The following is a 14992-nucleotide window of genomic DNA, read 5'->3' as shown; positions in this document are numbered from 1 at the left end:
AATACATGATACTTTCCTTGCCCACGACCAGTGTTTTTGGCATTTGCAGAGTGGTCAAAAGTTCTGTTCTGCATTTTTGCCATTCCACGAATTTCATGGCTGAAAATATTATGAAAATCCAGTGAAGACATAGAAGAAAATGTTCACACTGCTTAAAGTAAGGTGTACTTTCTTAATGGAAACCTACCAAAGTAAATTTCCATGAGTGGAAATAATAAAATATGCTAATTGCCAGTTTACCAACACCTTCTACCCCACTGTGCAGAAGGTAGCTGACTCTTACCATAAAGAACTTCTCAAGGATATTAAACACTTGAACAGCCCAAATAAAGCTACTAATAGATAATTAAGAGATATCACTTTTAAAAAACCCTTTAGACATAAGAGCTAAAAGCTTGAAGTTTAAAAAGGGAATATTTGCCTTAGGATAGGCAAGAAATCAATTAGACTGAATTTAAAGAACTAAGCCATACATAGAACATAGCCCCTTTGCTTCCTTGTCATTAGGAAACCCATTTTCTTAGAAAAATAAACCTTTTGGTACAGTATTTATGTTTTATTGTTTGTTTTGAATGCTTTACTATTTTAAAAATATAATTTTCACTTATAGAATGTACTTCATAGATGGTTGTCTAATGGAGATCTAGCAGAGAGACATGTTAGATGTCCATATATGTGTTCCAAGAAGATCTGTTACATTATTAAATATCATTTTTACAATATTTTAGTTTCAAAAGTTTTTCTATAGCAAGCCATCATCCATTTTGAATGGAAATAAATAGAAAAATATGATTTTATTTTACCAAAATTAGCTTCATGGCCAAGTTTTCACAAATATCAACTCTTTACAAAAGGACAGAGGGTTTCAAACAACAAACTGATCATTTATGTGAGAATTTTACTTCTGGCTGGTCCTTGCCAAGAAAGCCAAAATATAAAATGATTAAGAAATTATCTAATGGGCATGGACCCACACTTAACACCATATACCAAGATAAGATCAAAATGGGTCCATGATTTAGGTATAAAGAATGAGATTATAAATCAATTAGAGGAACACAGGATAGTTTATCTCTCAGCCCTGTGGAGGAGGAAGAAATTTGTGACCAAAGAAGAACTAGAGATTATTATTGATCACAAAATAGAAAATTTTGATTACATCAAATTAAAAAGCCTTTGTACAAACAAAACTAATGCAAACAAGATTAGAAGGGAAGCAACAAACTGGGAAAATATTTTTACAGTTAAAGGTTCTGATAAAGGCCTCATTTCCAAAATATATAGAGAATTGACTCTAATTTATAAGAAATCAAGCCATTCTCCAATTGATAAATGGTCAAAGGATATGAACAGACAATTTTCAGATGATGAAATTGAAACTATTTCTAGCCATATGAAAAATGCTCCAAGTTATTATTAATCAGAGAAATGCAAATTAAGACAACTCTGAGATACCACTACACACCTGTTAGATTGGTTAAGATGACAGGAAAAGATGACGAATGTTGGAGAGGATGCGCGAAAACTGGGACACTGATGCACTGTTGGTGGAGTTGTGAACGAATCCAACCATTCTGGAGAGCAATTTGTAACTATGCCCAAAAAGTTATCAAACTGTGCATACCCTTTGACCCAGCAGTGCTACTACGGGGCTTATACCCCAAAGAGATCTTAAAGAAGGGAAAGGGACCCACATGTGCCAAAATGTTTGTGGCAGCCCTGTTTGTAGTGGCCAGAAACTGGAAACTGAGTAGATGCCCATCAGTCGGAGAATGGCTGAATAAATTGTGGTATATGAATGCTATGGAATATTATTGTTCTGTAAGAAATGACCAGCAGGATGAATACAGAGAGGCTTGGAGAGACTTACATGAACTGATATTTAGTGAAATGAGCAGGACCAGGAGATCACTATATACTTCAACAACGATACTGTATGAGGATGTATTCTGATGGAAGTGGATTTCTTTGACAAAGAGAAGATCTAACCCAGTTCCAATTGATCAACAATGGACAGAAGCAGCTACACCCAAAGAAAGAACACTGGGAAATGAATGTAAACTGTTTACATTTTTGTTTCTCTTCCCGAGTTATTTTTACCTTCTGAATCCAATTCTTCCTGTGCAACAAGAGAACTGTTCGGTTCTGCATACATATATTGTATCTAGGATATATTGTGCCATATTTAACATGTATAGGACTGCTTGCCATCTGGGGGAGGGGGTGGAGGGAGGGAGGGGAAAAGTCGGAACAGAAGTGAGTGCAAAGGATAATGTTGTAAAAAATTACCCAGGCATGGGCTCTGTCAATAAAAAGTTATAATTATTAAAATAAATAAATAAAATTAAATTAAGTTTAAAAAAGAAATTATCTAGTGGTCAATAGCAAATCATTATTGGAAATTGGCAGATAGAGACACTTATCAACTCATAACCAGCCTACCCCAAAGAAACATAATTCAGAAATTCATTAAGACCTGGGTGTAGCTAGTACTTAGTCAGGAGAGTACCTAGGAGCCCTGGAAATAAAGAAGGTTTAACTGTGCTATTCAAAACAAGTTATATCTCCTATTCAGGAGAATTCTTTGATAGAAACTATAGATGAAAGAGTATCGCTGTTAACAGTGCATTTGGCATCTGCTAGGAGAAGGTCTTTCCATTAAGTGCAGTACCATTTCTGCCCTAAGCCATACTATTCTTGGCCTTAACTACACCTTCATTACTCTTCAGTAGCTATAGAACACTGTGTCTTCTGTACAAAACCTTTCTTTCTTAAAGCGTGCAACCCTGTATAAAGCATAATACTGCATTAAAACTTTGGAGGACATCCTGTGTGTGTGTGTGTGTGTGTGTGTGTGTGTGTGTATGTGTGTGCACGTGTGTGTATGTATGTGTGTGTGAATATATGAAGATAGGCTGATATGGATATATTGCTATATAAACTCTAAGGTGCTATGCTTTTTTCTCAACTACCTATATTGAGTAGTAACTCTAAAAGCTTCAAAAATTTCCTAAGGAATATCAATATCAAATGAAAATGCTTCCTAGGTGCTTAGCACTCAATTGGCTTTAAAGTATGATCCACTTTCAAGCTCTGGTGAGATGTCTGTTGTTATATGCTATCTCATTATTCTTTAGCTTGCTCGGTTTCCCATGAGGCTCCATGGGCAGCTGTCCTTCCTTTACACAATTTAGAGAGCCCTATTTTGATCTACTGGCACATCCACCACTTACTCACATATTTTGGTACAAATTTGATTTTTCAATTTTTTCCCTAAAGAACTGTCCCAGTCGAATACCTGAAAGTATTTCTGGCATAAACTCTCTTGCTGTAAATGATTCAATCTTATGGTTCAAAACATTAACCCTTTTCCTGAAAACATGAAGTTAGGAACTTCTATTTTTACATTCCCTAAAGAGTGGAATCAAGAATTCACAGGTACATGTTACTTCATTTAAATTCAACATAGAAAACACCCTTATTAAAAGAACAAAAGGGAATTGTTTAAATGAATGGAAAGGGGGAAAAGTCAATGTTCTTTCTCCCAATTAAGTTATCCCAGAAAAACATAAGTAACAACACAGACTTAAAAGACATTTTGAATCTTTGTGGTGTCCCCTCAATGCAATGAAGAGTATATTAAGAGTGATTATTTTAATTGAAGAATTAAATGTAAAAGTTAACAGCTGAATGGAATATGATATATTAAAGGATGATACAGTATTTACCACACCAAGATTAAAATGATGAGCTCTGAAGAAGGCTTATAATGAACTAGCAGTAAGTCTTTCTCTCCCACCTCTCTCTCTTTCCCTTTGCTCCCAGAGGTGGCTTGAAAGCACAATAAATCGCAGAGCACAAGTGTTAACAGAATCCAGGTGCACTTAGCTCTTCTCTCCCTCCCAGTCTGTGATATATAGAGTAATATCCCCTGGAACATTTCCTGCAGGTGACTTTCCAGAGCTGTGCCCGATGAAGCAGTCTAAAAAACCACCTCCTGTCTCATATTTTATTTAGTCAGTGCAATTCGTTGGGATGCAAATTTAATGTTTCTAAATAAAATCAAGGGTTTTAGAGAAAAATCAGCACTATTGTTTTGAAGCAGGTAACAGACATTTCTAGGCATGTGATGTGTCCTCTGGTGAATCCCCAGACTGAAAAGCTACACTACATTTTAATGGGAGGAGAGGATGTTATTGTTGTTGTTTATCCTTGGTTTTCCAAGAGGACCATGACATCAAGGAGGCGAAGCCATGACATGTACGTGAAATGGATTTGAATGAGGGAGGGCTGTACGAGGGCACCTGCCTCACTTTCCCCTCCAGTGCCATCTGGGTCCAGTTGGAAGATACAGATCAGGACGACCGGAGATGGCCCTGGATTCAGGGGGAGACCTAGACTTTTGAAGTGAAATTCTTTAGCAGGTCTGTTTGAACCAATGCCCAATCGGCAATTAAGGTTAGGTAAGAATCTAGGTGGAGAGAGGCTAATTAGATCTAATTAACACAGAAAGCATCCCACAATTCAGGAAAACCTTGAGAAAAGTGTTCATTCATAGTGGAGGGTCCCATGATGCTTCCAGTTTGTTCATCCAGCCCAACTTGCATACTTCACCAAGCACTGGGATACCTTTGCTTGAATACTAGTTAGAGCTTGCAGTGCTAACCAACCTCAGCTATCTTTTCTGAGTTCCACATAAGATACCCACCATCTGTGAAAAGAGGAGTGAATTTTGAGGTCTGTTCTGGCTGTAGATCTGAAATCTTATTATCTGTGAGGTTTTAGTCTTCCATGTGGCTTTGGATATCTGGCAAAATAATAATGCTGTGTATTAGACAGCAGTGCTGGGACTTCAAGATGATGAAAGAATATTATTGCAGCCCTTGTCCCCTATTGAACACAGTACCTTTTCTACCTCTTATAGAGTCTGTGCATGACACACACAGCTTTGCCTGAATATTTAAGAATATGCCATGACCTTCTCTTCTGTGAATAGGCAGAGGTTCTCATCCCCTGTGCAGCTGGGGGCTTTATACTGGCTTGCCTGCTGGGATAATATAGAGTTCCTTCAGATCTTCTATAAGCTACTTAATCTCTCTGGTTTAAGATGCTATACAAAGGTACATGCATGGAACTGGGCAGAATAGAGACTTGATTTTTGTCCATGGGACAATTCCTTATTACTACTTTTATCACCTTTTTTGCTAGAGTCACTAAGCTGCTAGCCATAACCAAAGCACTGAAGACAAATATTCTAAGGTGTTGTTGGGGTCAACCTTGGACTATACTAAGCTGTGAATAATCACTCTTTATCCAAGTCAATGGTCAGATGGCACCACCAAATGAAAATATGAAGCTATCCACTGTGTTTTGAGAGACTACCTCTGCCACATACCCATGTCACTTTGAACATTAGGGCTCCAAGATGACAAGTTTAATAAGCAGGGTCTAATTTCTGATATTTCCTTAATTTGTACATAGTGAATCCATTCTTTTGAATCGCATTCTGGTTCCACAAATATTTCAGCCTCAAAGCACAAAGGAATCTCATGTGTCTACATGAGCCCCCCCCCCCCATATTACTCTTGTTATTAGTAGAATGAATGCATTTTCAAGAATGAACATTAGTGAGATACAAAAAAGCCTAGCGATTTGAAATCAGAAAATCTGGGCTGGATTGCTAGATCTGCAGGTTGTTAATTAGCTGACCTTGAGCAAGTCCATAAGCCTCAATTTTCTCATTTGCAAAACTAAAATCTGAACATTTTAATGTCCTGGGTAATTCTCTAAGACTAAATTATATGCAAGTTGCTAGTCTGTAAGAATTTACACTCAGACATTTCCTATGCATGTAAAATAATCACAAGGCTAGACCCTAAAACTGTGTCAAAAAGTTCATATATAGCTTATATGTGAAGACCAAAGTCTTTAACGGAAGAGACGGTAATATATGATCATTTGTATTTTCTAAGGAATTATTTGTCCAACTAAATAAAGTTGAGATTGATGACAATATGAGAGATTTTCCATGAAAAGTACAGGCTTGCTACAAAAGACCGTAAGGTTAGTTAGTAGAAGATAACAGAAAGTAATCCCCATGAGGCCAAAAATATGGGACAAAAGAATAATTTTTATTAGCACTTTGGGGTCAAATTGTCTTCATCTCTTTTAATTTCATTCTACTTCCTCCCCAAGGTGGCACAAAAAATAGTCAATTTAGCTTGTTTAGCAGAACTTAAGTCCACTTATTTGAATGCTTTAAAAAACTTTAGACAGAAAAGCCATTTTATTGCAGGCTTAGGTCACACAGATGAATGGCAAAACTAAAGAGGGATAAGTGTCTTGAAATAGTGGTTCAGAAAAATGTTAAGGAGAAAAAAAAGAATAGCATGGTACATTACAGGTTCCTTAAGATGAGGGCTATTATATCCTCAGTTTCTATTCCTATATAGTACTTAGGTATTATACTGTGGTGACTCGACATGTGGTATGAATTGATATAGTATTGCAAGTGGGGAATACTTGTTGCTAGATCTAAGAAGTATATTTGGTTCAGAAGACTGATGTTTATAGACTAAAGGTGAAAGGGTAAGCAAGAGAAAGCTTCTTAATGGGTTTATCATAGACAAACAAAACAAGAAAAAGAGTTGGGACCAATTCCTTCCCATAGTTAACAGAATAATGTGTCAGTTTTGAAGACATACATTCTAGAGGAACAGATTTTATCCCTATGACCAAATGACCAATACAATTTTGCTGTTTATGCATGAGTTCCTTGAAAAAGTTATGTTGTTACCTAACAAATAAGGAGATGTGTTTAAAGAATTATATATGCATAACCTATATCAGACTGCTTTCTGTCTTAGGGAGAGGGAGATAAGGGAGGGAGAAAAAAATTGGAACTCAAAATCTTACAGAAATGAATGTTGAAAACTATCTTTACATGTATTTGGGAAAAATAAAATACTATTGACAAAAAAATGAAAACATGCTGTTGATGCTGAGTGAAGTGAGCAGAACCTTGAGAACACTGTACATAGTAATAGCAGCATCTTATGATAGGTTGTGAAAGACTTAAGCTCTCCTCAGCAATACAGTGATCCAAGACAATTCCAAAAGACTTATGAGAAGGAAAATGCTATCCACATCCAGAGAAAGAACTATGAATATGAATGTAGTTTGAAGCATACAATTTTCACTTTTTGTTTTGTTTTTTTCTTTCTTGTCATTATTCCCTTTTGTTCTGATTCTTTTTAACTAATGGGGAAATAGTATTAATATTACTGTGTGTGTATATATCTATATATCTATATCTGATTGCTTGCTTCTTGGGGAGGGGGGAGAAGAGGAAGGGAGGGAGAAAAATTTGGAACTCAAAATCTTATAGAAGTGATTGTCAAATACTCTTTACATGTAATTGGAAAATAATAAAATACATGTAATAGGAAAATAATAAAATTCCATTAAGTGGAAAAAAGAAGAAAAAAGTAAATGTATGTTGTTCTTACTTATCTTCCCCCACAAAACACACACACACACACACACACACACACACACTTTTGTCCTCATTTTGATAAGAAAGTTATGGAAAACATTTTTCCAGCTCTCTTCTTTCCTTCCTTCCCTCAGTTTTTTTTCCTCCGGCCCTGAAATAGCAAACCTGACCAGCAAAGATTCTTCTAATATGTTTGTCTTTGCTGAGTTAATTTAAAGGAGTAACTGGAGTAGAAAAAGCTAGTCATTCCTCACTCTTTCACTCCTTTTTAGTTGAATCTCTTCATCTCCTTTTTTCCTTATCTTTTCCTTTTCCTTTCTTTTCTAGTCATTTCTTTTCTAGTCATTCCTCACTCTTTCACTCCTTTTTAGTTGAATCTCTTCATCTCCTTTTTTCTTATCTTTTCCTTTTCTTTTCTTTTCTAGTCATTTCTCACTCTTCCACTCCTTTTTAGTTGAATCTCTTCATCTCCTTTGTTCCTTATCTTTTCCTTTTCCTATCTTTTCCTTATCTATCCTTATCTATGTCTCTTTCCTCCTTTTTCTGGGCTATGACCACATGACTGTTGCCTGCTAAGTTCACAGCAAATTTTGTGGCAAGAAAAAGGGGTCTTCCCTGTTTTTACTAAAGATAGTTGAGCTCCAAATTTGAAAGTTAAAAAAGAAGGACATCCTAAACACAAAGAATACCATTCAAAAACCTTATAAGAGCAAGAAGGAACCAATTTTCAAATGTCCTCATGCCACCTGCAGATTCACTTAAAGCTGTCTTCTTTTTAAGTGGTACCAGCTAACAGAAATGTTACCAAATAGAAATTCCAATTAACTTTGCTATTGATTGCTGTGTGAGAGTCAGTAATCGTTAATAAACTGGGATGAGAATCTCTAAGATCAATGAGGGTGATGGTGGATCGGGCCCAAAATGCTGACATAATTTCCTCCCCACAGCTGGGTTCAAATGAAAAGATCAAGGAAGAAGGATCTTGGTAAGCAACTAAAAATGATATACAGGCAAATTTGAAATAACATAAGCACACCCCACATATATTCTTAGTCCTCTATTAGCCCTAGATGAGTAGACTTCACTTTCCTTCCATTTGATATTGGAAGTCCCCTGTTGCTACTACCTATGATGATTTCCTCTTTCTCCAACTCCAGTCTCACTTCTTACTGCCCCTCAGCATCAGGCCAAAAGAGAAGGGAAGAGTAAACTCCCGTGGCTATGATTCCAGACTTGTTATTAGCAATGACATCCCGTGTTCTATTTTTTCACCCCACTCAGAGGTCTTTAGTCCTCTACACCACAGTGAATCTGTGCCTTCCTCAGAAAATAGAAATGAGTCATACCAGGTTAGTCCTTTGTGTATCCCAAATGCCAGCACTGGCATCTCTGTGCACTTTTATCTTTCCCTACTGGTATAAATGAAAAGAGGTAAGGGGTTGGGAGAGTAGGAAGAGTCTTTTTAACTCCATTCAGAAAAACTCCCTTAGAAAGCTACAAAAAAACCCTCCATGCTCCTGCAGGGCCAGCAGAAGATGTGAGACTGTTCTTGTCGCATGGGAATAAGGGAGGAGGCCAATCCCAGATGAAGGCATTGAATGAGGATTGGTGGACAGGGGAAGGAAAGGAAGCAAGATTTTTATGCAGGGAGTGTCCTGATCAGACCAATCAGTGGACTTAGGAAAGAAAAGAACATGGATAATAGGTAGAGAGCTAACCAGGAATGACAAGTGCCTGTAGGGATTTACATCAATAAGAATCTCACCCCTAACTCCTTAAAACCTCTATTGTTTTATCCCCTGGGTGCCTACCACTGTGCCAGAGGGAGTGGTGATACTAAAGAAATATGAGGATCATTGTAGAAGATGACAGAATATGTGTCAGGACCTACATCCCAACATTTCCCTCAAAATAACTTTATAATAATGCCTCAAATAAAATTTTGGAGTGGCAGAGCCAACAAAAGCTTAGAGGAAGAATTTATTCAGCCTAAGAAAACTTAGGGGGTCCAAAGGAGAGGTCTATAACACTGGTTTGGGCACAGGCCCAAGATTTGACAAGAATACCAGTGGTGGGCCTTGGAGGCAGCTGGGGTAGCAGCTGAGGAGCTCTCAGCCTAGAGACAGGAAGGGGGTTGGATGACTGCTTAGAAAAAGAATCTCACTCTTATCACTTGATTCAAAGAGAGAAGAAAAAAAAAATATATATATATATATATATATATATTCACACTCAGTTGAGTATAGAAATTCTATCTTGCCCAATAAGGAAGTATTAGGGGAAAGGGATAATAAAATATATAAGGAGGGGGATGATAAAAGGGAGGACAGATTACAGGATACAGTGGTCAGATGGAAAAAAGACTTTTGAGGGAAAGACAGAATAAAAACAGAAGTATAAACAGGAAAAAAGGATGGAGTTAGTAATCATAATTGAGAACGTAAATGGGATGAGCTCACCCGAGAAATGGAAGCAGGTATCAGAATGGATTGGAAATCAGAATCCAACAATATACTATTTACAAGAGAAATACTTGAAACAGAAAGACAAAGAGAGAATTAAAATAAAAGTCTGGAGCAGAATCTATTAGACTTCAGTTGAAGCTAAAAGGACAGAGCTAACTAACAATCATGATCACAAAGCAAATCAAATCAAAAAGCAAAAGCAAAAATAGATCTCATTAAAAAAGGTAATCAGAGAAATTATACTTTGCTAAAAGGTACTACAGAAAATTAATATCAAAAATTTTACAGTAAGATTCTCTGATAAAGGCCTCATTTCTCAAATATATAGACAACTGAGGTAAATTTATAAAAATGAGGACCATTCCCCAATTGACAAATAATCAGGGGGTATAAATTGGTAGTTTTCTGAAGAAGAAATGGAAGCTATCTAGTCATATGGGGGGGAAAAGATCTAAATTACAACTAAAAACAACTCTAAGAGACCACTTCACAACTATCAGAAATGAAAAATTCTGTAAGGGATGAGGGAAAACAGATATACTGATGAATTGTTGTTGGTGTAGTGAACTGGTCCAACAGTTCTGGAAAACAATTTGAACTATAGCCAAAGGGCTATATCCTCCAGCAATACCACTACTAGACATATACCCCAAAGAGGTCAAATAGAAAGGAAAAGGACCTATTTTTACCAAAATATTTCTAGCAGCTTTTTTGTGGTGGCAAAGAATTAGAAACTGAGGGGATGCCCATTAATTAGGAAATGGCTAAAGAAGTTGGGGCAAGATTGTGATAGAATACTATTATTGTGTTATAAGAAATGATGAGGGGGATAGTATCGGGGGAAAAACATGACAAGTACTATATGAAATGATAGCAAGTGAAGAGGGAAGAATTGGGAAGACAAAATTTAATTGGGAAATATTAACAAATAAATAAAAAATGTAGTTAAAACATAGATAATGTTATTATGTGGTTTTCTAAGTCAATATGTGGCCTGCAGGAATCCTTGTGTATGGGCTAGTGGTTCCTCTTTCTATTTGAGTTTGATACCACTGTCATGGAGTATCTTTGTGCATTCCCTTATTAATAAACCTTTACTGAATTCCTAAGTTGTTTCATACCCATAGAAACACAAAGATATGACATAAAGCCCAATCTTCACAGAGCTCAAAATGTGGTTGAAATAGAACAAAAAAAAAATAAAGATACTAATAATGGTAGAAGGTAGCATCAGTTAAATAGGAAATAAATGATACAAAAAATAAGTGTGTTTAGAGTTTAGAGAAGATTAATAGTTATTGAGCACTGGTATTGTTGGGTAAGGCTTAATGAAGAACATGGGGCTAAACTGGGCTTGTGGGAAGAATTGCAGGTGAATAAATTGAAGGGTGAAGTCATCAAAGCTTCTGAAGTAAGAATGTAAATCAAATGTTTGAGGAATAAGAAAGAGGTTGGCTAGAGTGCAAAGGGCTGTAAGAGAAGAAGGGAAGGTAAGACTAGAGGGATAAGTGGAGTTATAAATGTACTCTTATGGCATTTGGACTTTAGTCTACAGAAAATGGAGAGCCAATGCAGCACTTGAGCAAAGGCTGCTTTCGCATGAATCAGTGTTTTTAAACTGGTAGCAGTATGCAGGACAAAGGGGGCCTCTGGGATAGTCCCGCAGCTGAGTGGCAGCTAGGTGGCAGCCTGGTGGTGGCTGGGTGACTTAGTGGATAAAATGCTGAGCCTGGATCTCAATCTGGCTTCAGTCACAACTTTGTGACTTTGGGTAACTCACTGAAAAAGGAAATGGCACATGGCTCCCATATATTTTCTAAAAAAAGCTCATGCTGGGTCACAAAGAGTTGAACACAAGTGAAAAACTGTTGAATGACAATAATACTAGAACTGTTCAGGTGAAAGGTAATAAGAACTGAACTAAGGTGACAGTAGTACAAATAGAAAAGGAAGTAAAAGTATATGATATATTGCAAAACAACAATAAACAAGCCATCCAAGTCTGACTATATAGGCCAATTAGAATAATTCACACACAGTACTCACCTGTTGCACAATAGTCGTTAACTGCAGGCAGAGTTGTACGATTTTGTTTTTCAGGACTCCGTATTCTGTCACAGTGACAAATGGAAGCCTGCCAGAGAAAGATAATAGAAGACCTTATCAATCTGGGTTTCGCTGAGCATTATCTCTTGCCATTTATACCTAATGCCAATAACAAGATAATTAATCCTCTGGGGAAACTGCAACATGGATAATCTGCAATGGCTAGAGTCATTAGAGTATCCTCCAAAAAAAGACTATTAAATTCTACATCTCAAACTTCCATGTCAAAGCGTAACAGCTGTGTTTTCCCTCTTGGAGAAAGCTTACATTCATGTTGGTCATGGAGACACCCCCCCCCATGGCTTCAACAAGATTTGTCCCATAACATGGCTCAGGGTCTAGCATGATAGGAGTCGGGAACACCCACATGATTTTTGATGAGGTAATAAAACCACTGTGCCTTTGATAAGAATAACTCTATCACTCAGGAATTCCCAACAGTGAAAGGGTTTTTTCAGAGTATCCTAGGTAAATATAAATTAATAAGCACCACATTGCCAAATCCATATTTATTTTAACAGGAGAAATGAAATTTTATTTCAAGAGTTAGCAAGAAAGAACCATTTAAGCCTCTGATCCAAGCTTTGTAGTTGTAATGCTGCCAGCCCTTGGGGGTGACAGGGAGGGGGGAATTCATCGATCGGAGGGTCATTTTTTGGAAGCCAACTGTGGAAGTACATGTGGTTTGGGGCAACATTTCAAAACACTTCTTAAAATTAAGTTTAGAAAACCTCCATGTGGCAACACTAGCTGCCAAAAAGCACAAGATACTTTCCTATGGCTCCTTCCAGGCATGAAACATGTGGGTACAATTCTCTTGACCTTTCTTTCCCCTTCTTTGCCACCTACCTCCCTTCTTACCTCATTTCAGCTTTGTCATTAAGAACTTGGGACCGCTGAGCAGTAAACCACTAAGGCAAGGTCACAAGGACCGTGACAGAATTTGAAGTAAAGCCCTGAGATCTTATTATTAACCATACAAGTTTTATAAGTTTTGGGTTACATTAGCTAAATGGTTTTCAGTTGTCAAACTTTATAATGACTATTAGATAAAATTTCTTCTCAAGAAATTGTTTTCTTGAATTCTGTAGTTGTAAATTTCATGCAACATGCATATTATGTATGTATGTATATATATTTGCATCTCTATCCCTATCCATCTATCGATCTAAGTATCTATTTATCTATTCTTCTATCCATCCATCTATCTATCTACCTACCTACATATCTAGTTACCTATCTACCCACATTTAGACAATCACAATAATACTTAGGCACTAATCAACATATCCCTCAGCTATCAGTGCTCACAACCTCCTCCAGTAGTCTTGGAGCACTTTGTGGTGCTTCTCTTTGGAGTCCTGGCACTAGCACAGTGCCTGGAACATAGCAAGCAACTTGCTCGAAATGAATTTGAAATTCCAAGACTGGCATTTGGGAACATCATGTAAACACCAAACCGAAGCAAAGCCCAGCGTTTTAGTGCTCATTATATCCCTCAGAAAGTGGGCCTAACATGAAGTTGTTATGCAGACCTAGGCTTGTAGTGTTTGCGAAACTAATCTCTTCTACTTTTTAACTTCATGTCAGCAAGTCCAAATAACTCACTCTGGAGGCCATGAACATTTAACAAAAGCAAACAAAGACCTGAAGAAGAGATTACTCTTGGGAGCAGGCCATGAAACAGGACTTTTTTCTTTGTTTTCATGATGAGCTTTTGAATTAAACTCTTGAATTAACTCCAATTCTCCAAAATAGTTACTACCTCTATTACAGAGATGACTCATCAGCTCTATAGCCTCCTTTTTAATAAAGCTGAAATGAATTTTAGGCCTCAAAACATGGATTTGATTAAGCCAGACTGAACCAGGTCAAATAATACCTATGAATCTCAATTTGAAAGAAATTCAATATTAACACTAATAATTGAAAATTTACATTTTAATAGCATTTTTTTCTCACGGATTCCCAGAACACTTCAAAGACTAAACATATAGGACTTTACTCACCTGCCACCAAGATAAAGCCAATTCTGCGTTGAAACACAGAAGCCACTTTTCCCCAGCAACACTAACTCTAACAAGTTTCTGAGAGAAAATAAGGAGTACCTTTCCCAATTGACACTCCTCACCAGGCAATTTTGAAAAGGGGAAATCTAATTACTATATGGGAAATGCAATTTGACTAGGCCACTCAGGTAAAAGCTAAACCAAGAGCGTTAATGGGCATGAATGATTGAATTCTCCAATTTGTACCTCAGCTGAAACACACCATCTCAAGGCCCCAACTGTGTTCAAACCCCATGCTGCTATCTGCTCTGAAACTGACTCAGAAGACCATCCCTAATGAGCCACTGGCACAACTTCCAATGGCATCTGGAGTTGTCTCGAAGAACTTTGCAAAGTCAGACACGATGGAGGCTATGAGGCTCAGAATGTGACGGAGAGATTTCCGGCAAACACCCTCAATACTAAGCAACCCTCCTTTGCATTTTGGGCATCTAGGCCATCATACCTCTTTCACTGGTACCAAAATTTCAGAAAACTGGAGATTTTGAAATTCTTTTCTGAACCCTTTGTGGTAATGGCATAAAGGAGAAATTCAGTAAGGAAACCTGAGGCCTGGTTAGAGGAAAAAAGAACATCAGACCTAGAGTCTGCAAAGAGGGAATAATTTCTTGTTTCTGCTATTAACAAGCTGTGGCATCTTGGACAAGTTGCTTAAGCCCGGTAAGCCTCAGTTTTCTCATCTGTAAAATGAAGAGATTGGACTAATGGTCTCTGAGAGCCCTTTGGCTTCCCTAAATCTTATACCATATAGTCATTTAACAGTTATTGGCCCTTTAAGTAATGGCTATATTAATTTGTAATGCTCAAGGTTTTAAGTTATCAAAGAATTAATTTAGAAACCCACAGATATAAATTTG

The 14992-nt window shown here is 37.2% G+C and overlaps 1 protein-coding gene across 1 annotated transcript in view; it reads right to left on the bottom strand.

Moving 5' to 3' along the window:
- The window catches only part of LOC116420362 (connector enhancer of kinase suppressor of ras 2-like), a 96666-nt gene that overhangs the window by 21845 nt on the left and 59829 nt on the right, over positions 1–14992 (bottom strand). Inside the window, exon 4 of the mRNA XM_031945070.1 lies at positions 12007–12094. Within this exon, the coding sequence (XP_031800930.1) occupies positions 12007–12094 (88 nt within the window). The remainder of the gene's footprint in view (positions 1–12006; positions 12095–14992) is intronic.

This window comes from Sarcophilus harrisii, chromosome X, assembly GCF_902635505.1.
Source record: "Sarcophilus harrisii chromosome X, mSarHar1.11, whole genome shotgun sequence".
Taxonomy (NCBI): Eukaryota; Metazoa; Chordata; class Mammalia; order Dasyuromorphia; family Dasyuridae; genus Sarcophilus; species Sarcophilus harrisii.
This window is presented reverse-complemented; position numbering and strand designations above follow the sequence as displayed.